The sequence below is a fragment of the Engystomops pustulosus genome, chromosome 3 (genome assembly GCF_040894005.1).
Source record: "Engystomops pustulosus chromosome 3, aEngPut4.maternal, whole genome shotgun sequence".
Classification (NCBI taxonomy): domain Eukaryota; kingdom Metazoa; phylum Chordata; class Amphibia; order Anura; family Leptodactylidae; genus Engystomops; species Engystomops pustulosus.
The window spans coordinates 2565205-2586365 of NC_092413.1; the positions used below are offsets into that span (position 1 = coordinate 2565205).

Sequence of the window (21161 nt, forward strand, 5' to 3'; positions counted from 1 at the left end):
TGCACACTACATTATACTGGAGTACACTTTGTACACTGTAGCGCTGCTAGGAGTATACTATAGTGATACACACTACATTATACTGCAGTACACTTTGTACACTGTAGTGGTGCTAGGAGTATACTATAGTGATGCACACTACATTATACTGGAGTACACTTTGTACACTGTAGCGGTGCTAGGAGTATACTATAGTGATGCACACTACATTATACTGGAGTACACTTTGTACACTGTAGCGGTGCTAGGAGTATACTATAGTGATGCACACTACATTATACTGGAGTACACTTTGTACACTGTAGCGGTGCTAGGAGTATACTATAGTGATACACACTACATTATACTGCAGTACACTTTGTACACTGTAGTGTGCTAGGAGTATACTATAGTGATACACACTACATTATACTGGAGTACACTTTGTACACTGTAGAGCTGCTAGGAGTATACTATAGTGATGCACACTACATTATACTGGAGTACACTTTGTACACTGTAGTGGTGCTAGGAGTATACTATAGTGATGCACACTACATTATACTGGAGTACACTTTGTACACTGTAGCGGTGCTAGGAGTATACTATAGTGATGCACACTACATTATACTGGAGTACACTTTGTACACTGTAGCGCTGCTAGGAGTATACTATAGTGATACACACTACATTATACTGGAGTACACTTTGTACACTGTAGTGTGCTAGGAGTATACTATAGTGATACACACTACATTATACTGGAGTACACTTTGTACACTGTAGTGGTGCTAGGAGTATACTATAGTGATGCACACTACATTATACTGGAGTACACTTTGTACACTGTAGTGGTGCTAGGAGTATACTATAGTGATACACACTACATTATACTGGAGTACACTTTGTACACTGTAGTGATGCTAGGAGTATACTATAGTGATGCACACTACATTATACTGGAGTACACTTTGTACACTGTAGTGATGCTAGGAGTATACTATAGTGATGCACACTACATTATACTGGAGTACACTTTGTACACTGTAGTGTGCTAGGAGTATACTATAGTGATACACACTACATTATACTGGAGTACACTTTGTACACTGTAGCGCTGCTAGGAGTATACTATAGTGATGCACACTACATTATACTGGAGTACACTTTGTACACTGTAGCGCTGCTAGGAGTATACTATAGTGATGCACACTACATTATACTGGAGTACACTTTGTACACTGTAGCATTGCTAGGAGTATACTATAATGAAGCACACTACATTATACTGGAGTACACTTTGTACACTGTAGAGCTGCTAGGAGTATACTATAGTGATGCACACTACATTATACTGGAGTACACTTTGTACACTGTAGCGGTGCTAGGAGTATACTATAGTGATGCACACTACATTATACTGGAGTACACTTTGTACACTGTAGCGGTGCTAGGAGTATACTATAGTGATGCACACTACATTATACTGGAGTACACTTTGTACACTGTAGTGGTGCTAGGAGTATACTATAATGAAGCACACTACATTATACTGGAGTACACTTTGTACACTGTAGTGGTGCTAGGAGTAGACTATAGTGAAGCACACTACATTATACTGGAGTACACTTTGTACACTGTAGTGGTGCTAGGAGTATACTATAGTGATGCACACTACATTATACTGGAGTACACTTTGTACACTGTAGCGGTGCTAGGAGTATACTATAGTGATGCACACTACATTATACTGGAGTACACTTTGTACACTGTAGCGGTGCTAGGAGTATACTATAGTGATGCACACTACATTATACTGGAGTACACTTTGTACACTGTAGCGCTGCTAGGAGTATACTATAGTGATACACTACATTATACTGGAGTACACTTTGTACACTGTAGCGGTGCTAGGAGTATACTATAGTGATGCACACTACATTATACTGGAGTACACTTTGTACACTGTAGTGATGCTAGGAGTATACTATAGTGATACACACTACATTATACTGGAGTACACTTTGTACACTGTAGCGGTGCTAGGAGTATACTATAATGAAGCACACTACATTATACTGGAGTACACTTTGTACACTGTAGCGGTGCTAGGAGTATACTATAGTGATGCACACTACATTATACTGGAGTACACTTTGTACACTGTAGCGGTGCTAGGAGTATACTATAGTGATACACACTACATTATACTGGAGTACACTTTGTACACTGTAGTGTGCTAGGAGTATACTATAGTGATACACACTACATTATACTGGAGTACACTTTGTACACTGTAGTGTGCTAGGAGTATACTATAGTGATGCACACTACATTATACTGGAGTACACTTTGTACACTGTAGTGTGCTAGGAGTATACTATAGTGATGCACACTACATTATACTGGAGTACACTTTGTACACTGTAGCGCTGCTAGGAGTATACTATAATGAAGCACACTACATTATACTGGAGTACACTTTGTACACTGTAGCGGTGCTAGGAGTATACTATAGTGAAGCACACTACATTATACTGGAGTACACTTTGTACACTGTAGTGTGCTAGGAGTATACTATAGTGAAGCACACTACATTATACTGGAGTACACTTTGTACACTGTAGCGGTGCTAGGAGTATACTATAGTGATGCACACTACATTATACTGGAGTACACTTTGTACACTGTAGCGGTGCTAGGAGTATACTATAGTGATGCACACTACATTATACTGAAGTACACTTTGTGCACTGTAGCGGTGCTAGGAGTATACTATAGTGATACACACTACATTATACTGGAGTACACTTTGTACACTGTAGCGGTGCTAGGAGTATACTATAGTGATACACACTACATTATACTGGAGTACACTTTGTACACTGTAGTTGTGCTAGGAGTATACTATAGTGATGCACACTACATTATACTGGAGTACACTTTGTACACTGTAGCACTGCTAGGAGTATACTATAGTGAGACACACTACATTATACTGGAGTACACTTTGTACACTGTAGCACTGCTAGGAGTATACTATAGTGATGCACACTACATTATACTGGAGTACACTTTGTACACTGTAGTGGTGCTAGGAGTATACTATAGTGATGCACACTACATTATACTGGAGTACACTTTGTACACTGTAGCGGTGCTAGGAGTATATTATAGTGATACACACTACATTATACTGGAGTACACTTTGTACACTGTAGTGATGCTAGGAGTATACTATAGTGATGCACACTACATTATACTGGAGTACACTTTGTACACTGTAGCGCTGCTAGGAGTATACTATAGTGATGCACACTACATTATACTGGAGTACACTTTGTACACTGTAGCATTGCTAGGAGTATACTATAATGAAGCACACTACATTATACTGGAGTACACTTTGTACACTGTAGAGCTGCTAGGAGTATACTATAGTGATGCACACTACATTATACTGGAGTACACTTTGTACACTGTAGCGGTGCTAGGAGTATACTATAGTGATGCACACTACATTATACTGGAGTACACTTTGTACACTGTAGCGGTGCTAGGAGTATACTATAGTGATGCACACTACATTATACTGGAGTACACTTTGTACACTGTAGTGGTGCTAGGAGTATACTATAATGAAGCACACTACATTATACTGGAGTACACTTTGTACACTGTAGCGGTGCTAGGAGTATACTATAGTGATGCACACTACATTATACTGGAGTACACTTTGTACACTGTAGTGGTGCTAGGAGTATACTATAGTGATGCACACTACATTATACTGGAGTACACTTTGTACACTGTAGTGGTGCTAGGAGTATACTATAGTGATGCACACTACATTATACTGGAGTACACTTTGTACACTGTAGTGGTGCTAGGAGTATACTATAATGAAGCACACTACATTATACTGGAGTACACTTTGTACACTGTAGCGCTGCTAGGAGTATACTATAGTGATACACTACATTATACTGGAGTACACTTTGTACACTGTAGCGGTGCTAGGAGTATACTATAGTGATGCACACTACATTATACTGGAGTACACTTTGTACACTGTAGTGATGCTAGGAGTATACTATAGTGATACACACTACATTATACTGCAGTACACTTTGTACACTGTAGCGGTGCTAGGAGTATACTATAATGAAGCACACTACATTATACTGGAGTACACTTTGTACACTGTAGCGGTGCTAGGAGTATACTATAGTGATGCACACTACATTATACTGGAGTACACTTTGTACACTGTAGCGGTGCTAGGAGTATACTATAGTGATACACACTACATTATACTGGAGTACACTTTGTACACTGTAGTGTGCTAGGAGTATACTATAGTGATGCACACTACATTATACTGGAGTACACTTTGTACACTGTAGTGTGCTAGGAGTATACTATAGTGATGCACACTACATTATACTGGAGTAAACTTTGTACACTGTAGCGCTGCTAGGAGTATACTATAATGAAGCACACTACATTATACTGGAGTACACTTTGTACACTGTAGCGGTGCTAGGAGTATACTATAGTGAAGCACACTACATTATACTGGAGTACACTTTGTACACTGTAGTTGTGCTAGGAGTATACTATAGTGATGCACACTACATTATACTGGAGTACACTTTGTACACTGTAGCACTGCTAGGAGTATACTATAGTGATACACACTACATTATACTGGAGTACACTTTGTACACTGTAGTGTGCTAGGAGTATACTATAGTGATACACACTACATTATACTGGAGTACACTTTGTACACTGTAGTGTGCTAGGAGTATACTATAGTGATGCACACTACATTATACTGGAGTACACTTTGTACACTGTAGCGGTGCTAGGAGTATACTATAATGAAGCACACTACATTATACTGGAGTACACTTTGTACACTGTAGCGGTGCTAGGAGTATACTATAGTGATGCACACTACATTATACTGGAGTACACTTTGTACACTGTAGCGGTGCTAGGAGTATACTATAGTGATGCACACTACATTATACTGGAGTACACTTTGTACACTGTAGCGGTGCTAGGAGTATACTATAGTGATGCACACTACATTATACTGGAGTACACTTTGTACACTGTAGCGGTGCTAGGAGTATACTATAGTGATGCACACTACATTATACTGGAGTACACTTTGTACACTGTAGCGCTGCTAGGAGTATACTATAGTGATGCACACTACATTATACTGGAGTACACTTTGTACACTGTAGCGCTGCTAGGAGTATACTATAGTGATGCACACTACATTATACTGGAGTACACTTTGTACACTGTAGTGTGCTAGGAGTATACTATAGTGATGCACACTACATTATACTGGAGTACACTTTGTACACTGTAGTGTGCTAGGAGTATACTATAGTGAAGCACACTACATTATACTGGAGTACACTTTGTACACTGTAGTGTGCTAGGTGTATACTATAGTGATGCACACTACATTATACTGGAGTACACTTTGTACACTGTAGCGGTGCTAGGAGTATACTATAGTGATGCACACTACATTATTCTGGAGTACACTTTGTACACTGTAGCGGTGCTAGGAGTATACTATAGTGATGCACACTACATTATACTGGAGTACACTTTGTACACTGTAGCGGTGCTAGGAGTATACTATAGTGATGCACACTACATTATACTGAAGTACACTTTGTACACTGTAGTGGTGCTAGGAGTATACTATAGTGATACACACTACATTATACTGGAGTACACTTTGTACACTGTAGTGGTGCTAGGAGTATACTATAGTGATACACACTACATTATACTGGAGTACACTTTGTACACTGTAGTGTGCTAGGAGTATACTATAGTGATGCACACTACATTATACTGGAGTACACTTTGTACACTGTAGCAGTGCTAGGAGTATACTATAGTGATGCACACTACATTATACTGGAGTACACTTTGTACACTGTAGTGTGCTAGGAGTATACTATAGTGATGCACACTACATTATACTGGAGTACACTTTGTACACTGTAGCGCTGCTAGGAGTATACTATAGTGATGCACACTACATTATACTGGAGTACACTTTGTACACTGTAGCGGTGCTAGGAGTATACTATAGTGATGCACACTACATTATACTGGAGTACACTTTGTACACTGTAGTGTGCTAGGAGTATACTATAGTGATGCACACTACATTATACTGGAGTACACTTTGTACACTGTAGCGCTGCTAGGAGTATACTATAGTGATGCACACTACATTATACTGGAGTACACTTTGTACACTGTAGCGGTGCTAGGAGTATACTATAGTGATGCACACTACATTATACTGGAGTACACTTTGTACACTGTAGCGCTGCTAGGAGTATACTATAGTGATGCACACTACATTATACTGGAGTACACTTTGTACACTGTAGCGGTGCTAGGAGTATACTATAGTGATGCACACTACATTATACTGGAGTACACTTTGTACACTGTAGTGTGCTAGGAGTATACTATAGTGATACACACTACATTATACTGGAGTACACTTTGTACACTGTAGTGATGCTAGGAGTATACTATAGTGATGCACACTACATTATACTGTAGTACACTTTGTACACTGTAGTGGTGCTAGGAGTATATTATAGTGAAGCACACTACATTATACTGGAGTACACTTTGTACACTGTAGTGGTGCTAGGAGTATACTATAGTGAAGCACACTACATTATACTGGAGTACACTTTGTACACTGTAGCGCTGCTAGGAGTATACTATAGTGATGCACACTACATTATACTGGAGTACACTTTGTACACTGTAGTGGTGCTAGGAGTATACTATAGTGATACACACTACATTATACTGGAGTACACTTTGTGCACTGTAGCGCTGCTAGGAGTATATTATAGTGATGCACACTACATTATACTGGAGTACACTTTGTACACTGTAGTGCTGCTAGGAGTATACTATAGTGATGCACACTACATTATACTGGAGTACACTTTGTACACTGTAGTGGTGCTAGGAGTATACTATAGTGATGCACACTACATTATACTGGAGTACACTTTGTACACTGTAGCGCTGCTAGGAGTATACTATAGTGATACACACTACATTATACTGGAGTACACTTTGTACACTGTAGCGCTGCTAGGAGTATACTATAGTGATGCACACTACATTATACTGGAGTACACTTTGTACACTGTAGTGGTGCTAGGAGTATACTATAGTGATGCACACTACATTATACTGGAGTACACTTTGTACACTGTAGTGTGCTAGGAGTATACTATAGTGATGCACACTACATTATACTGGAGTACACTTTGTACACTGTAGTGGTGCTAGGAGTATACTATAGTGATGCACACTACATTATACTGGAGTACACTTTGTACACTGTAGCGCTGCTAGGAGTATACTATAGTGATACACACTACATTATACTGGAGTACACTTTGTACACTGTAGCGGTGCTAGGAGTATACTATAGTGAAGCACACTACATTATACTGGAGTACACTTTGTACACTGTAGCGCTGCTAGGAGTATACTATAGTGATACACACTACATTATACTGGAGTACACTTTGTACACTGTAGTGTGCTAGGAGTATACTATAGTGATGCACACTACATTATACTGGAGTACACTTTGTACACTGTAGTGGTGCTAGGAGTATACTATAGTGATACACACTGCATTATACTGGAGTACACTTTGTGCACTGTAGCGCTGCTAGGAGTATATTATAGTGATGCACACTACATTATACTGGAGTACACTTTGTACACTGTAGTGCTGCTAGGAGTATACTATAGTGATGCACACTACATTATACTGGAGTACACTTTGTACACTGTAGTGGTGCTAGGAGTATACTATAGTGATGCACACTACATTATACTGGAGTACACTTTGTACACTGTAGCGCTGCTAGGAGTATACTATAGTGATACACACTACATTATACTGGAGTACACTTTGTACACTGTAGTGGTGCTAGGAGTATACTATAGTGATGCACACTACATTATACTGGAGTACACTTTGTACACTGTAGCGCTGCTAGGAGTATACTATAGTGATACACACTACATTATACTGGAGTACACTTTGTACACTGTAGCGGTGCTAGGAGTATACTATAGTGAAGCACACTACATTATACTGGAGTACACTTTGTACACTGTAGCGCTGCTAGGAGTATACTATAGTGATACACACTACATTATACTGGAGTACACTTTGTACACTGTAGTGGTGCTAGGTGTATACTATAGTGAAGCACACTACATTATACTGGAGTACACTTTGTACACTGTAGCACTGCTAGGAGTATACTATAGTGATGCACACTACATTATACTGGAGTACACTTTGTACACTGTAGTGGTGCTAGGAGTATACTATAGTGATACACACTGCATTATACTGGAGTACACTTTGTGCACTGTAGCGCTGCTAGGAGTATATTATAGTGATGCACACTACATTATACTGGAGTACACTTTGTACACTGTAGTGCTGCTAGGAGTATACTATAGTGATGCACACTACATTATACTGGAGTACACTTTGTACACTGTAGTGGTGCTAGGAGTATACTATAGTGATGCACACTACATTATACTGGAGTACACTTTGTACACTGTAGCGCTGCTAGGAGTATACTATAGTGATACACACTACATTATACTGGAGTACACTTTGTACACTGTAGTGTGCTAGGAGTATACTATAGTGATGCACACTACATTATACTGGAGTACACTTTGTACACTGTAGTGTGCTAGGAGTATACTATAGTGATGCACACTACATTATACTGGAGTACACTTTGTACACTGTAGCGGTGCTAGGAGTATACTATAGTGATACACACTACATTATACTGGAGTACACTTTGTACACTGTAGCATTGCTAGGAGTATACTATAGTGATGCACACTACATTATACTGGAGTACACTTTGTACACTGTAGCGCTGCTAGGAGTATACTATAGTGATGCACACTACATTATACTGGAGTACACTTTGTACACTGTAGCGGTGCTAGGAGTATACTATAGTGATGCACACTACATTATACTGGAGTACACTTTGTACACTGTAGCGGTGCTAGGAGTATACTATAGTGAAGCACACTACATTATACTGGAGTACACTTTGTACACTGTAGTGGTGCTAGGAGTATACTATAGTGATGCACACTACATTATACTGGAGTACACTTTGTACACTGTAGCGCTGCTAGGAGTATACTATAGTGATACACACTACATTATACTGGAGTACACTTTGTACACTGTAGCATTGCTAGGAGTATACTATAGTTAAGCACACTACATTATACTGGAGTACACTTTGTACATTGTAGTGGTGCTAGGAGTATACTATAGTGATGCACACTACATTATAGTGGAGTACACTTTGTACACTGTAGCGCTGCTAGGAGTATACTATAGTGATGCACACTACATTATACTGGAGTACACTTTGTACACTGTAGTGGTGCTAGGAGTATACTATAGTGATGCACACTACATTATACTGAAGTACACTTTGTACACTGTAGCGCTGCTAGGAGTATACTATAGTGATGCACACTACATTATACTGGAGTACACTTTGTACACTGTAGTGGTGCTAGGAGTATACTATAGTGATGCACACTACATTATACTGGAGTACACTTTGTACACTGTAGCGGTGCTAGGAGTATACTATAGTGATGCACACTACATTATACTGGAGTACACTTTGTACACTGTAGTGGTGCTAGGAGTATACTATAGTGATGCACACTACATTATACTGGAGTACACTTTGTGCACTGTAGCGGTGCTAGGAGTATACTATAGTGATGCACACTACATTATACTGAAGTACACTTTGTGCACTGTAGCGGTGCTAGGAGTATACTATAGTGATGCACACTACATTATACTGAAGTACACTTTGTACACTGTAGCGGTGCTAGGAGTATACTATAGTGATGCACACTACATTATACTGAAGTACACTTTGTACACTGTAGCGGTGCTAGGAGTATACTATAGTGATGCACACTACATTATACTGGAGTACACTTTGTACACTGTAGTGTGCTAGGAGTATACTATAGTGATGCACACTACATTATACTGGAGTACACTTTGTACACTGTAGTGTGCTAGGAGTATACTATAGTGAAGCACACTACATTATACTGGAGTACACTTTGTACACTGTAGCGCTGCTAGGAGTATACTATAGTGATGCACACTACATTATACTGAAGTACACTTTGTACACTGTAGCGCTGCTAGGAGTATACTATAGTAGTAGTGATGCTAGGAGTATACTATAGTGATGCACACTACATTATACTGGAGTACACTTTGTACACTGTAGCGCTGCTAGGAGTATACTATAGTGATGCACACTACATTATACTGGAGTACACTTTGTACACTGTAGCGCTGCTAGGAGTATACTATAGTGATGCACACTACATTATACTGGAGTACACTTTGTACACTGTAGCGCTGCTAGGAGTATACTATAGTGATGCACACTACATTATACTGGAGGACACTTTGTACACTTTAGTGGTGCTAGGAGTATACTCTACTAGAGCGTTGCTATTAGTAGTGGAGCACACTACATTAGAGTACATTACATTATATTGGAGGACACTTTGCTAGTGTAACAAATCAAACTCAAATCAGTAAATCTATTTTCATTACAGGTAATTCTTCCACCTCTGGAAAACATCCAGCAGGCCATAACTCATGTAGTACAGTCTGCCCTGGATGTAAGCCGTGGCGTGCGTCGGTGGGAACACTGGAAGGCGCCTGACGATGCTTCTGATCAGGAGATCACATTCTTACCAAATGTTTCCGGGAGGCAGAAAAGGCCTCATGAAAGTATGTATGAGCTGCGGTCATTACTCAGATATTTCAAACTCACCTATTAAATATCTATGTGGTATAGATCATTGTAGAAAACATAAGTTTTCTGTCTTCTAAATGTCTCAAAATTGTCACATCTGCTGGACTGCACCAAACTTGTGCTGCAAAAACATTATGGAGAGAGTCACAAAACTGAGATTACCACAATGGGAGGTATTTATCATAAACCCGCTGCTGCTCTAGGGCTGCCGGATACATCAAGAGGCTTCTCCCCGCCTGGTTACTGTGCAGCTTCCATCAGATATATGAACATTTCCCGGCTGCAGGGAGTGAGCAGGAATGTCCTGCACCAGCCCACTCCCCGCCAGTAGTGTCCTCCACCTGGTGTGAAATGTGGCGGATTGCAGAAAATAATCAGAAGTGCCATTATTGGAAGGCTTCTATGCAGAAGCCCTGGTAAATATCCCCCAATGTAGTGATCCTCTAGAAGGAGTTATACTCTGATCTCCATTCATTACTGACGCCACAGATCTACGATTTATGTTGTTTGCCCTATGTTGGAGTCTTAGCTTTTTTTTTTTTTTTTATAGTAATCAAAGCAAAGAAAAGCTTTAACAAATATATCAAATCGATTTATATATAAATACACTGTACAGCAAAAGTTTTAATTATTTCTACTACAACATTTTAAATACCCCGAGTCATCAGAAGTCAATAAAACCTTAAACATTTTCTCACAGTATCTGTACAGTCGTGTTAAAAGGGAAGGGAAAAAAAAACATCTAAACCCATGTCTACAAAAATGACACTGCAATACAAAAATAGCTAAAACAGCTCCAAAGATAAAATAAAAGCCTGAACCTTTCCGTAGAGATGGCCATGTACAAAGCATGTTTTCCATTAACATAACAGATAAAACACACAAAATGTAATGTAACAATCAACAACTTAATCTCGGTAAATACAGTGTAATGGTACATTCACACAGCGGCTATGTGGGCCGCAAACTGCTCTAATGATTTGCCACCAGGCGCGGTGCGGTGAGCACACGGTGTGTCATTGCACCACGATCGAGTCGGGCCGCCGGGCCACTCGTCTGCCTAGGGAGGGAGGAGGGGTAAAGACCCCTCCCACCTCCTCCTCCCTGAATGCAGTCCTTGCAGGCACTTTGCCTTGTGAATGAGCCCTTTAAATAAAACTATGTAATATTTTGGCCATAGCAAACCATTATCAATGAAAATGTAAAATGTTACACTTTAAACTGTTATATTGTTATATTTTTGCAGAAACAAAAGAGAACATTCAACCCAAGAACTTTTATTCATATGTGGTGGAGAGTCTGACCATCTCAGAACTTGTCCGACTTCTTTCCACTTCAGTGACCCCTCTCAGAGACAGAGCTAAGGATGCACTTAGAGGCTTTGAGAAATACAAAACTCTATGGACAGAAAATAAAGAATCTAACGTAAAGGTAAATCTTGACAATTCTCACCTGTTCTGTATGTTGTGCTGTAACACATGTAATGTCTTACCCTGCTGAGTCTGCTAGGGATACAACCACCGCCAGGGACAATGCTGTGAATATATGGTAAGTGGGAAAGACCATGATGAGTGATAGTCCGGCTCTACAATGTGATCTCAGCTAGATCCTACAACAATCTCATCTACATCCATGCTGACATGTCTCTATTAAGATCCCACGTGCAATAACTAATATAAGAAAAATGTATGAATAGAACAGATTTTTTTGTGCCCTGGTCTCGGGTTATACTTATTCAACAGAGACATTTGACAAGTCTTGCATCTGGTGCAATACATCAGAGCTGCATTTACAGCTGTAAACTTGTGGACAGAGGTTCCCATAACATCTAAGGGTGTTAGTTATCATTGGTTTTCCTGGGCTTTTTTTAGGGTGGTACTCTTAATTCTGGCAGTTTTACCAGCCTAAATAAATTTGTGCTGAATGGCATTCAGGGAGCGGAATTGCTAGGAATTGCCTCCACCAAAAGTATTGAAGAATAGATTCAATAGTCAGATCTTCTAGAGGCAGTAGGTGAGGTCTACGCTAAGAATGTAATATGTCTCTCTGTTTCTGCACTCTGCAGGATTATGTGGCTGAAAACCAATCTCTAGATGACATCAAAGAAAGAATTTTATATTATGACACTTTAGAACAGGAGGTCCGTGAGATGAGCCCAGCCTTACGTGTAGGATTCATTGAACTTAACACAGGTAAGATGCCTCAGACATGGAATTGTGAAATACTGCACTTATGGTGGACACTATCATGGTCTATACACATACTACAAAATTGTTCCTGCACTCCCCATTGGCCGTGTGTACTTTCCCGTCTTACACCTTGATCTGAAATGTTTCATGAATTTTTGTTTTCACATTCAGTATAGAACTTATAGAAATACTGCTCAATCCTCATGTCTCTAAATTGTTAAGTATATTTCTCACTGATCAAACACAGAATTTTACACCACACATATAGCAGATGCAAACTTGTAATGAAAAGGTTGTGCTCTGTGAATGAGTCTGGCGAATGTCAGTGTTTTCACCAGCATCTACAGCAGTGATGGCGAACCTTTTAGCGGCCGAGTGCCCAAAAAGTAACCCCAAATCCCCCTTATTTATCGCGAGGTGCCATCCAAAAATTAAAGCAGTAACTTATTGCTCCCTGTTCTTCAGCAATCATATTGGCCTCCTGAGAACAGTAACATAGTATAAATTAGGAAAATTTGCATCATTTTAGCTTCTTTCCAGTGATCCTCTGTACACAGAGAATCGTGGGGCCACAGAAGATCCTCCAAAGATAATTCGGCCCTGTCTATTCAGTATCAAAATATCACTGAAAGCAGCATCTTTTAAGTTGCTTGGAACTGCAGGAAGATTCTTTGAGTCCTGTCTGGTGTGCTGGGGCGATGGCATGGGTGCCCACAGAAAGGGCTCTGAGTGCCACCTTTGGCACCCGTGCCATAGGTTCACCACCACTGATCTACAGGATCTAACAATCAGAAATGAGCTTCACCACTTTCACAGGATAATTTTTTTACTACTACATTTGAAACATTCCTACAAATTCTGGATTGAATTGTTCTCACTTTTTCTCTATTTTGTTATCTCCATTGCAGGTCCCATAAAAAGGTCCATATGTAGCGAAGCCAAAGCCTGGAAACTGCTGCTGTGCAGTTACCTAAATGAAGAATACAGAGTGAAGATGTCAGAGATCTCACAATTCATATGCGATTATTCAAAAATATTATCTCGTCCAATCCTTGATTTAGATGACGTGCAGAGTGTGGTGCAGGCTCTGACTATTATCAGAGACAAGGAAATCTGGATAGACAGAAGCCTGGGACCTATAGAGGTGAGACTGTCCATTATTACACATATGGCTGGGATTCAGAGAAATGTCACTGATGATCCTTTCCTTTGTAGGAAGTGTACGCCATCTTAACTAGATTTCAGGTTCCTATTACACGAGAAGAATCTGAAGTGGCTGATACTTTGAGATATTCTTTTGCAAAACTTATATCCAAAACAGTAAGTATTGTACATGTATCCATACTCCATCCTAATACAATTAAACATGTGGGGACACTATCAAACATTCAGTCCAATGTAACTAAGCATATGGCAATCTGCTATCAAGATGCTAGATATATTGTAGGTTAGGTCTACTCTTGGACTGCCATCAAAATGCTAGATATTGTAATTTACCTCTTCTCTAGGGTTGCCAGCAATATACTAGTTGTACGTTAGGTCTCCTCTAGGGTTGCCAGCAATATACTAGTTGTACATTAGGTCTCCTCTAGGGTTGCCAGCAATATACTAGTTGTACGTTAGGTCTCCTCTAGGGTTGCCAGCAATATACTAGTTGTACATTAGGTCTCCTCTAGGGTTGCCAGCAATATACTAGTTGTACGTTAGGTCTCCACTAGGGTTGCCAGCAATATACTAGTTGTACATTAGGTCTCCTCTAGGGTTGCCAGCAATATACTAGTTGTACGTTAGGTCTCCACTAGGGTTGCCAGCAATATACTAGTTGTACGTTAGGTCTCCACTAGGGTTGCCAGCAATATACTAGTTGTACGTTAGGTCTCCTCTAGGGATGCCAGCAATATACTAGTTGTACGTTAGGTCTCCTCTAGGGTTGCCAGCAATATACTAGTTGTACATTAGGTCTCCTCTAGGGTTGCCAGCAATATACTAGTTGTACGTTAGGTCTCCTCTAGGGTTGCCAGCAATATACTAGTTGTACGTTAGGTCTCCTCTAGGGTTGCCAGCAATATACTAGTTGTACTTTAGGTCTCCTCTAGGGTTGCCAGCAATATACTAGTTGTACATTAGGTCTCCTCTAGGGTTGCCAGCAATATACTAGTTGTACGTTAGGTCTCCTCTAGGGATGCCAGCAATATACTAGTTGTACGTTAGGTCTCCTCTAGGGTTGCCAGCAATATACTAGTTGTACATTAGGTCTCCTCTAGGGTTGCCAGCAATATACTAGTTGTACGTTAGGTCTCCTCTAGGGTTGCCAGCAATATACTAGTTGTACATTAGGTCTCCTCTAGGGTTGCCAGCAATATACTAGTTGTACGTTAGGTCTCCACTAGGGTTGCCAGCAATATACTAGTTGTACGTTAGGTCTCCACTAGGGTTGCCAGCAATATACTAGTTGTACGTTAGGTCTCCTCTAGGGATGCCAGCAATATACTAGTTGTACATTAGGTCTCCACTAGGGTTGCCAGCAATATACTAGTTGTACGTTAGGTCTCCTCTAGGGATGCCAGCAATATACTAGTTGTACATTAGGTCTCCTCTAGGGTTGCCAGCAATATACTAGTTGTACGTTAGGTCTCCTCTAGGGTTGCCAGCAATATACTAGTTGTACGTTAGGTCTCCTCTAGGGTTGCCAGCAATATACTAGTTGTACATTAGGTCTCCTCTAGGGTTGCCAGCAATATACTAGTTGTACGTTAGGTCTCCTCTAGGGTTGCCAGCAATATACTAGTTGTACGTTAGGTCTCCTCTAGGGTTGCCAGCAATATACTAGTTGTACTTTAGGTCTCCTCTAGGGTTGCCAGCAATATACTAGTTGTACATTAGGTCTCCTCTAGGGTTGCCAGCAATATACTAGTTGTAGATTAGGTCTCCTCTAGGGTTGCCAGTAATATACTAGTTGTACATTCGGTCTCCTCTAGGGTTGCCAGCAATATACTAGTTGTACGTTAGGTCTCCTCTAGGGTTGCCAGCAATATACTAGTTGTACGTTAGGTCTCCTCTAGGGTTGCCAGTAATATACTAGTTGTACATTCGGTCTCCTCTAGGGTTGCCAGTAATATACTAGTTGTACATTCGGTCTCCTCTAGGGTTGCCAGCAATATACTAGTTGTACGTTAGGTCTCCTCTAGGGTTGCCAGCAATATACTAGTTGTACGTTAGGTCTCCTCTAGGGTTGCCAGCAATATACTAGTTGTACGTTAGGTCTCCTCTAGGGTTGCCAGCAATATACTAGTTGTACGTTAGGTCTCCTCTAGGGATGCCAGCAATATACTAGTTGTACGTTAGGTCTCCTCTAGGGTTGCCAGCAATATACTAGTTGTAGATTAGGTCTCCTCTAGGGTTGCCAGCAATATACTAGTTGTACGTTAGGTCTCCTCTAGGGTTGCCAGCAATATACTAGTTGTACATTAGGTCTCCTCTAGGGTTGCCAGCAATATACTAGTTGTACGTTAGGTCTCCTCTAGGGTTGCCAGCAATATACTAGTTGTACATTAGGTCTCCTCTAGGGTTGCCAGCAATATACTAGTTGTACGTTAGGTCTCCTCTAGGGTTGCCAGCAATATACTAGTTGTACATTAGGTCTCCTCTAGGGTTGCCAGCAATATACTAGTTGTACGTTAGGTCTCCTCTAGGGTTGCCAGCAATATACTAGTTGTACATTAGGTCTCCTTTAGGGTTGCCAGCAATATACTAGTTGTACATTAGGTCTCCTCTAGGGTTGCCAGCAATATACTAGTTGTACATTAGGTCTCCTGTAGGACTTCCAGCAATATACTACCGTAGTTGTACGTTAGGTCTCCTCTAGGGTTGCCAGCAATATACTAGTTGTACATTAGGTCTCCTCTAGGGTTGCCAGCAATATACTAGTTGTACGTTAGGTCTCCTCTAGGGTTGCCAGCAATATACTAGTTGTACGTTAGGTCTCCACTAGGGATGCCAGCAATATACTCGTTGTTGTAGATTAGGTCTCCTGTAGGACTGCCAGTAATATACTAGTTGTACATTAGGTCTCCTCTAGGGTTGCTAGCAATATACTAGTTGTACATTAGGTCTCCTCTAGGGTTGCTAGCAATATACTAGTTGTACATTCGGTCTCCTCTAGGGTTGCCAGCAATATACTAGTTGTACATTCGGTCTCCTCTAGGGTTGCCAGCAATATACTAGTTGTACGTTAGGTCTCCTCTAGGGTTGCCAGCAATATACTAGTTGTACGTTAGGTCTCCTCTAGGGTTGCCAGCAATATACTAGTTGTACGTTAGGTCTCCTCTAGGGTTGCCAGCAATATACTAGTTGTACGTTAGGTCTCCTCTAGGGTTGCCAGCAATATACTAGTTGTACGTTAGGTCTCCACTAGGGATGCCAGCAATATACTCGTTGTTGTAGATTAGGTCTCCTGTAGGACTGCCAGTAATATACTAGTTGTACATTAGGTCTCCTCTAGGGTTGCCAGCAATATACTAGTTGTACATTCGGTCTCCTCTAGGGTTGCCAGCAATATACTAGTTGTACATTCGGTCTCCTCTAGGGTTGCCAGCAATATACTAGTTGTACGTTAGGTCTCCTCTAGGGTTGCCAGCAATATACTAGTTGTACGTTAGGTCTCCTCTAGGGTTGCCAGCAATATACTAGTTGTACGTTAGGTCTCCTCTAGGGTTGCCAGCAATATACTAGTTGTACATTAGGTCTCCTCTAGGGTTGCCAGCAATATACTAGTTGTACGTTAGGTCTCTTCTAGGGTTGCCAGCAATATACTAGTTGTACGTTAGGTCTCTTCTAGGGTTGCCAGCAATATACTAGTTGTACATTAGGTCTCCTCTAGGGTTGCCAGCAATATACTAGTTGTACGTTAGGTCTCCTCTAGGGTTGCCAGCAATATACTAGTTGTACATTAGGTCTCCTCTAGGGTTGCCAGCAATATACTAGTTGTACGTTAGGTCTCCTCTAGGGTTGCCAGCAATATACTAGTTGTACATTAGGTCTCCTCTAGGGTTGCCAGCAATATACTAGTTGTACATTAGGTCTCCTCTAGGGTTGCCAGCAATATACTAGTTGTACATTAGGTCTCCTCTAGGGTTGCCAGCAATATACTAGTTGTACGTTAGGTCTCCTCTAGGGTTGCCAGCAATATACTAGTTGTACGTTAGGTCTCCTCTAGGGTTGCCAGCAATATACTAGTTGTACGTTAGGTCTCCTCTAGGGTTGCCAGCAATATACTAGTTGTACGTTAGGTCTCCTCTAGGGTTGCCAGCAATATACTAGTTGTACATTAGGTCTCCTCTAGGGTTGCCAGCAATATACTAGTTGTACATTAGGTCTCCTCTAGGGTTGCCAGCAATATACTAGTTGTACATTAGGTCTCCTCTAGGGTTGCCAGCAATATACTAGTTGTACGTTAGGTCTCCTCTAGGGATGCCAGCAATATACTAGTTGTCCGTTAGGTCTCCTCTAGGGTTGCCAGCAATGTACTAGTTGTACGTTAGGTCTCCTCTAGGGTTGCCAGCAATATACTAGTTGTACGTTAGGTCTCCTCTAGGGTTGCCAGCAATATACTAGTTGTACGTTAGGTCTCCTCTAGGGTTGCCAGCAATATACTAGTTGTACGTTAGGTCTCCTCTAGGGTTGCCAGCAATATACTAGTTGTACGTTAGGTCTCCTCTAGGGATGCCAGCAATATACTAGTTGTACGTTAGGTCTCCTCTAGGGTTGCCAGCAATATACTAGTTGTACATTAGGTCTCCTCTAGGGATGCCAGCAATATACTAGTTGTACGTTAGGTCTCCTCTAGGGTTGCCAGCAATATACTAGTTGTACATTAGGTCTCCTCTAGGGTTGCCAGCAATATACTAGTTGTACGTTAGGTCTCCTCTAGGGTTGCCAGCAATATACTAGTTGTACATTCGGTCTCCTCTAGGGTTGCCAGCAATATACTAGTTGTACGTTAGGTCTCCTCTAGGGTTGCCAGCAATATACTAGTTGTACATTCGGTCTCCTCTAGGGTTGCCAGCAATATACTAGTTGTACGTTAGGTCTCCTCTAGGGTTGCCAGCAATATACTAGTTGTACGTTAGGTCTCCTCTAGGGTTGCCAGCAATATACTAGTTGTACGTTAGGTCTCCTCTAGGGTTGCCAGCAATATACTAGTTGTACATTAGGTCTCCTCTAGGGTTGCCAGCAATATACTAGTTGTACGTTAGGTCTCCTCTAGGGTTGCCAGCAATATACTAGTTGTAGTAGATTAGGTCTCCTGTAGGACTGCCAGAAATATACTAGTTGTACGTTAGGTCTCCTCTAGGGTTGCCAGCTATATACTAGTTGTACGTTAGGTCTCCTCTAGGGTTGCCAGCTATATACTAGTTGTACATTAGGTCTCCTCTAGGGTTGCCAGCAATATACTAGTTGTACGTTAGGTCTCCTCTAGGGTTGCCAGCAATATACTAGTTGTACGTTAGGTCTCCTCTAGGGTTGCCAGCAATATACTAGTTGTACGTTAGGTCTCCTCTAGGGTTGCCAGCAATATACTAGTTGTACGTTAGGTCTCCTCTAGGGTTGCCAGCAATATACTAGTTGTACGTTAGGTCTCCTCTAGGGTTGCCAGCAATATACTAGTTGTTGTACAGGGGTCTCCTGTAGGACTGCCAGCAATATACTAGTTGTAGTAGATTAGGTCTCCTGTAGGACTGCCAGCAATATACTAGTTGTGCAGACTAGAGTGCAGAAATAAAAATTTCTGGTAAAACACCATGAAAAAACCTGTTTTAGTCAGTGACAGTCTGTGTTTCTGTTGTTTTAACCAGTAAATATCTCATTCCTTTTGTCAGGTTTTTGTCCAAGATGAACTGAGCCGTTTACTACCAGAACTGAAACGTAACCTCTCTGCATCAGTACAGATACTACAGCGGGACATGGAGGCCTTCGACCATGAATATGAGAAGGTGGGAGACTTAGATTCTGTGTAAATGACTCTTTTTTTTTTAAGGTATCCTAAAATGGGTGATGTAAAGGAACCGTGCAATGTAATTGGTTCAGGTCATTGGGTGTCATTTATCATTGCCTGGTGGAATTTTTTACCCGGTTTCTGCGCCTTTATAATGATGTGTTGGCCTCACAATGTTGTTTTTTACACAGCCTGTTCAGTTTTTGGGTGCAAAATTGTGCTGTTGCTTGTAAATCAAACACTTTTCTGTCGCTTCTATTTTTCCAACCGGTTTTGTGGCACAATTTTTGGCTCTCAAATAAAGCGGCTAAAAGTCTAGGGCCTTCTATTTCGCCTTCATGAGTGTTCTTTTGGTTCATGTGCCAAATCATTAATCCCTTGTGCCACAGACCTAAATCACACTGAAAACGATAGCAGACTTCCAACACCACCCTGTGCCCAAATTAATAAATGCCCCCCCCCTCCCCACAATGGAATTTTAATGTTGGGAGGCCTGATTCTATGGATTCCCCAAAATATAAGAAATAAATAGACAGGGACTCATCCCAGAGAACAGGAAAGGGGTTTTTAAAGTGGACAGATGTTTAGGACACAATGTAGGACAGTATGTATAGTACTACATAGAGCCATTATCTATAGTCACTAGAGAATAACACAACCTCCCAGTACATTGCATGGGATAGTGAGTGCTACCACTGGGAAGTGGGCTTTGTTACAGATATGAAGCTCTCCTATAACAAGGTAAATTGAAAAATAATTAATAAAGTTATAATTTTTAGGGATATAAGTGTTAATTGACACTAATCTTGGTTCAGGTCTCTCCTTAGAGCTCAGAATTGGGGGTGTGATTAGTATATTCTTCCTTAGGACCAGCTCATGGGGTCTGGGGACATGGCAGCAGTGTCAGCCACTATCAGTCCTCAGTGCTGTCTCCACTAACTCTTCACAGTCATAATACGTGTGATGTCTGCCGTGTTCCCTTATAGTGGGCACCTGTTCTACACTGGACCCTGTTACTTCATAGCTGGACGGGTG

The 21161-nt window shown here is 40.9% G+C and overlaps 1 protein-coding gene across 5 annotated transcripts in view; it reads left to right on the plus strand.

Moving 5' to 3' along the window:
• The window catches only part of DNAH8 (dynein axonemal heavy chain 8), a 216457-nt gene that overhangs the window by 51744 nt on the left and 143552 nt on the right, over positions 1-21161 (plus strand). For 4 of the 5 annotated variants that reach the window (XM_072139752.1, XM_072139757.1, XM_072139754.1 and 1 more), the window contains 6 exons: positions 10741-10918; positions 12190-12374; positions 13009-13135; positions 14041-14276; positions 14348-14452; positions 20011-20124. In XM_072139752.1, coding sequence (XP_071995853.1) covers positions 10741-10918; positions 12190-12374; positions 13009-13135; positions 14041-14276; positions 14348-14452; positions 20011-20124 — 945 coding nt within the window. The remainder of the gene's footprint in view (positions 1-10740; positions 10919-12189; positions 12375-13008; positions 13136-14040; positions 14277-14347; positions 14453-20010; positions 20125-21161) is intronic. The other variant, XM_072139756.1, reaches the window with a different exon arrangement.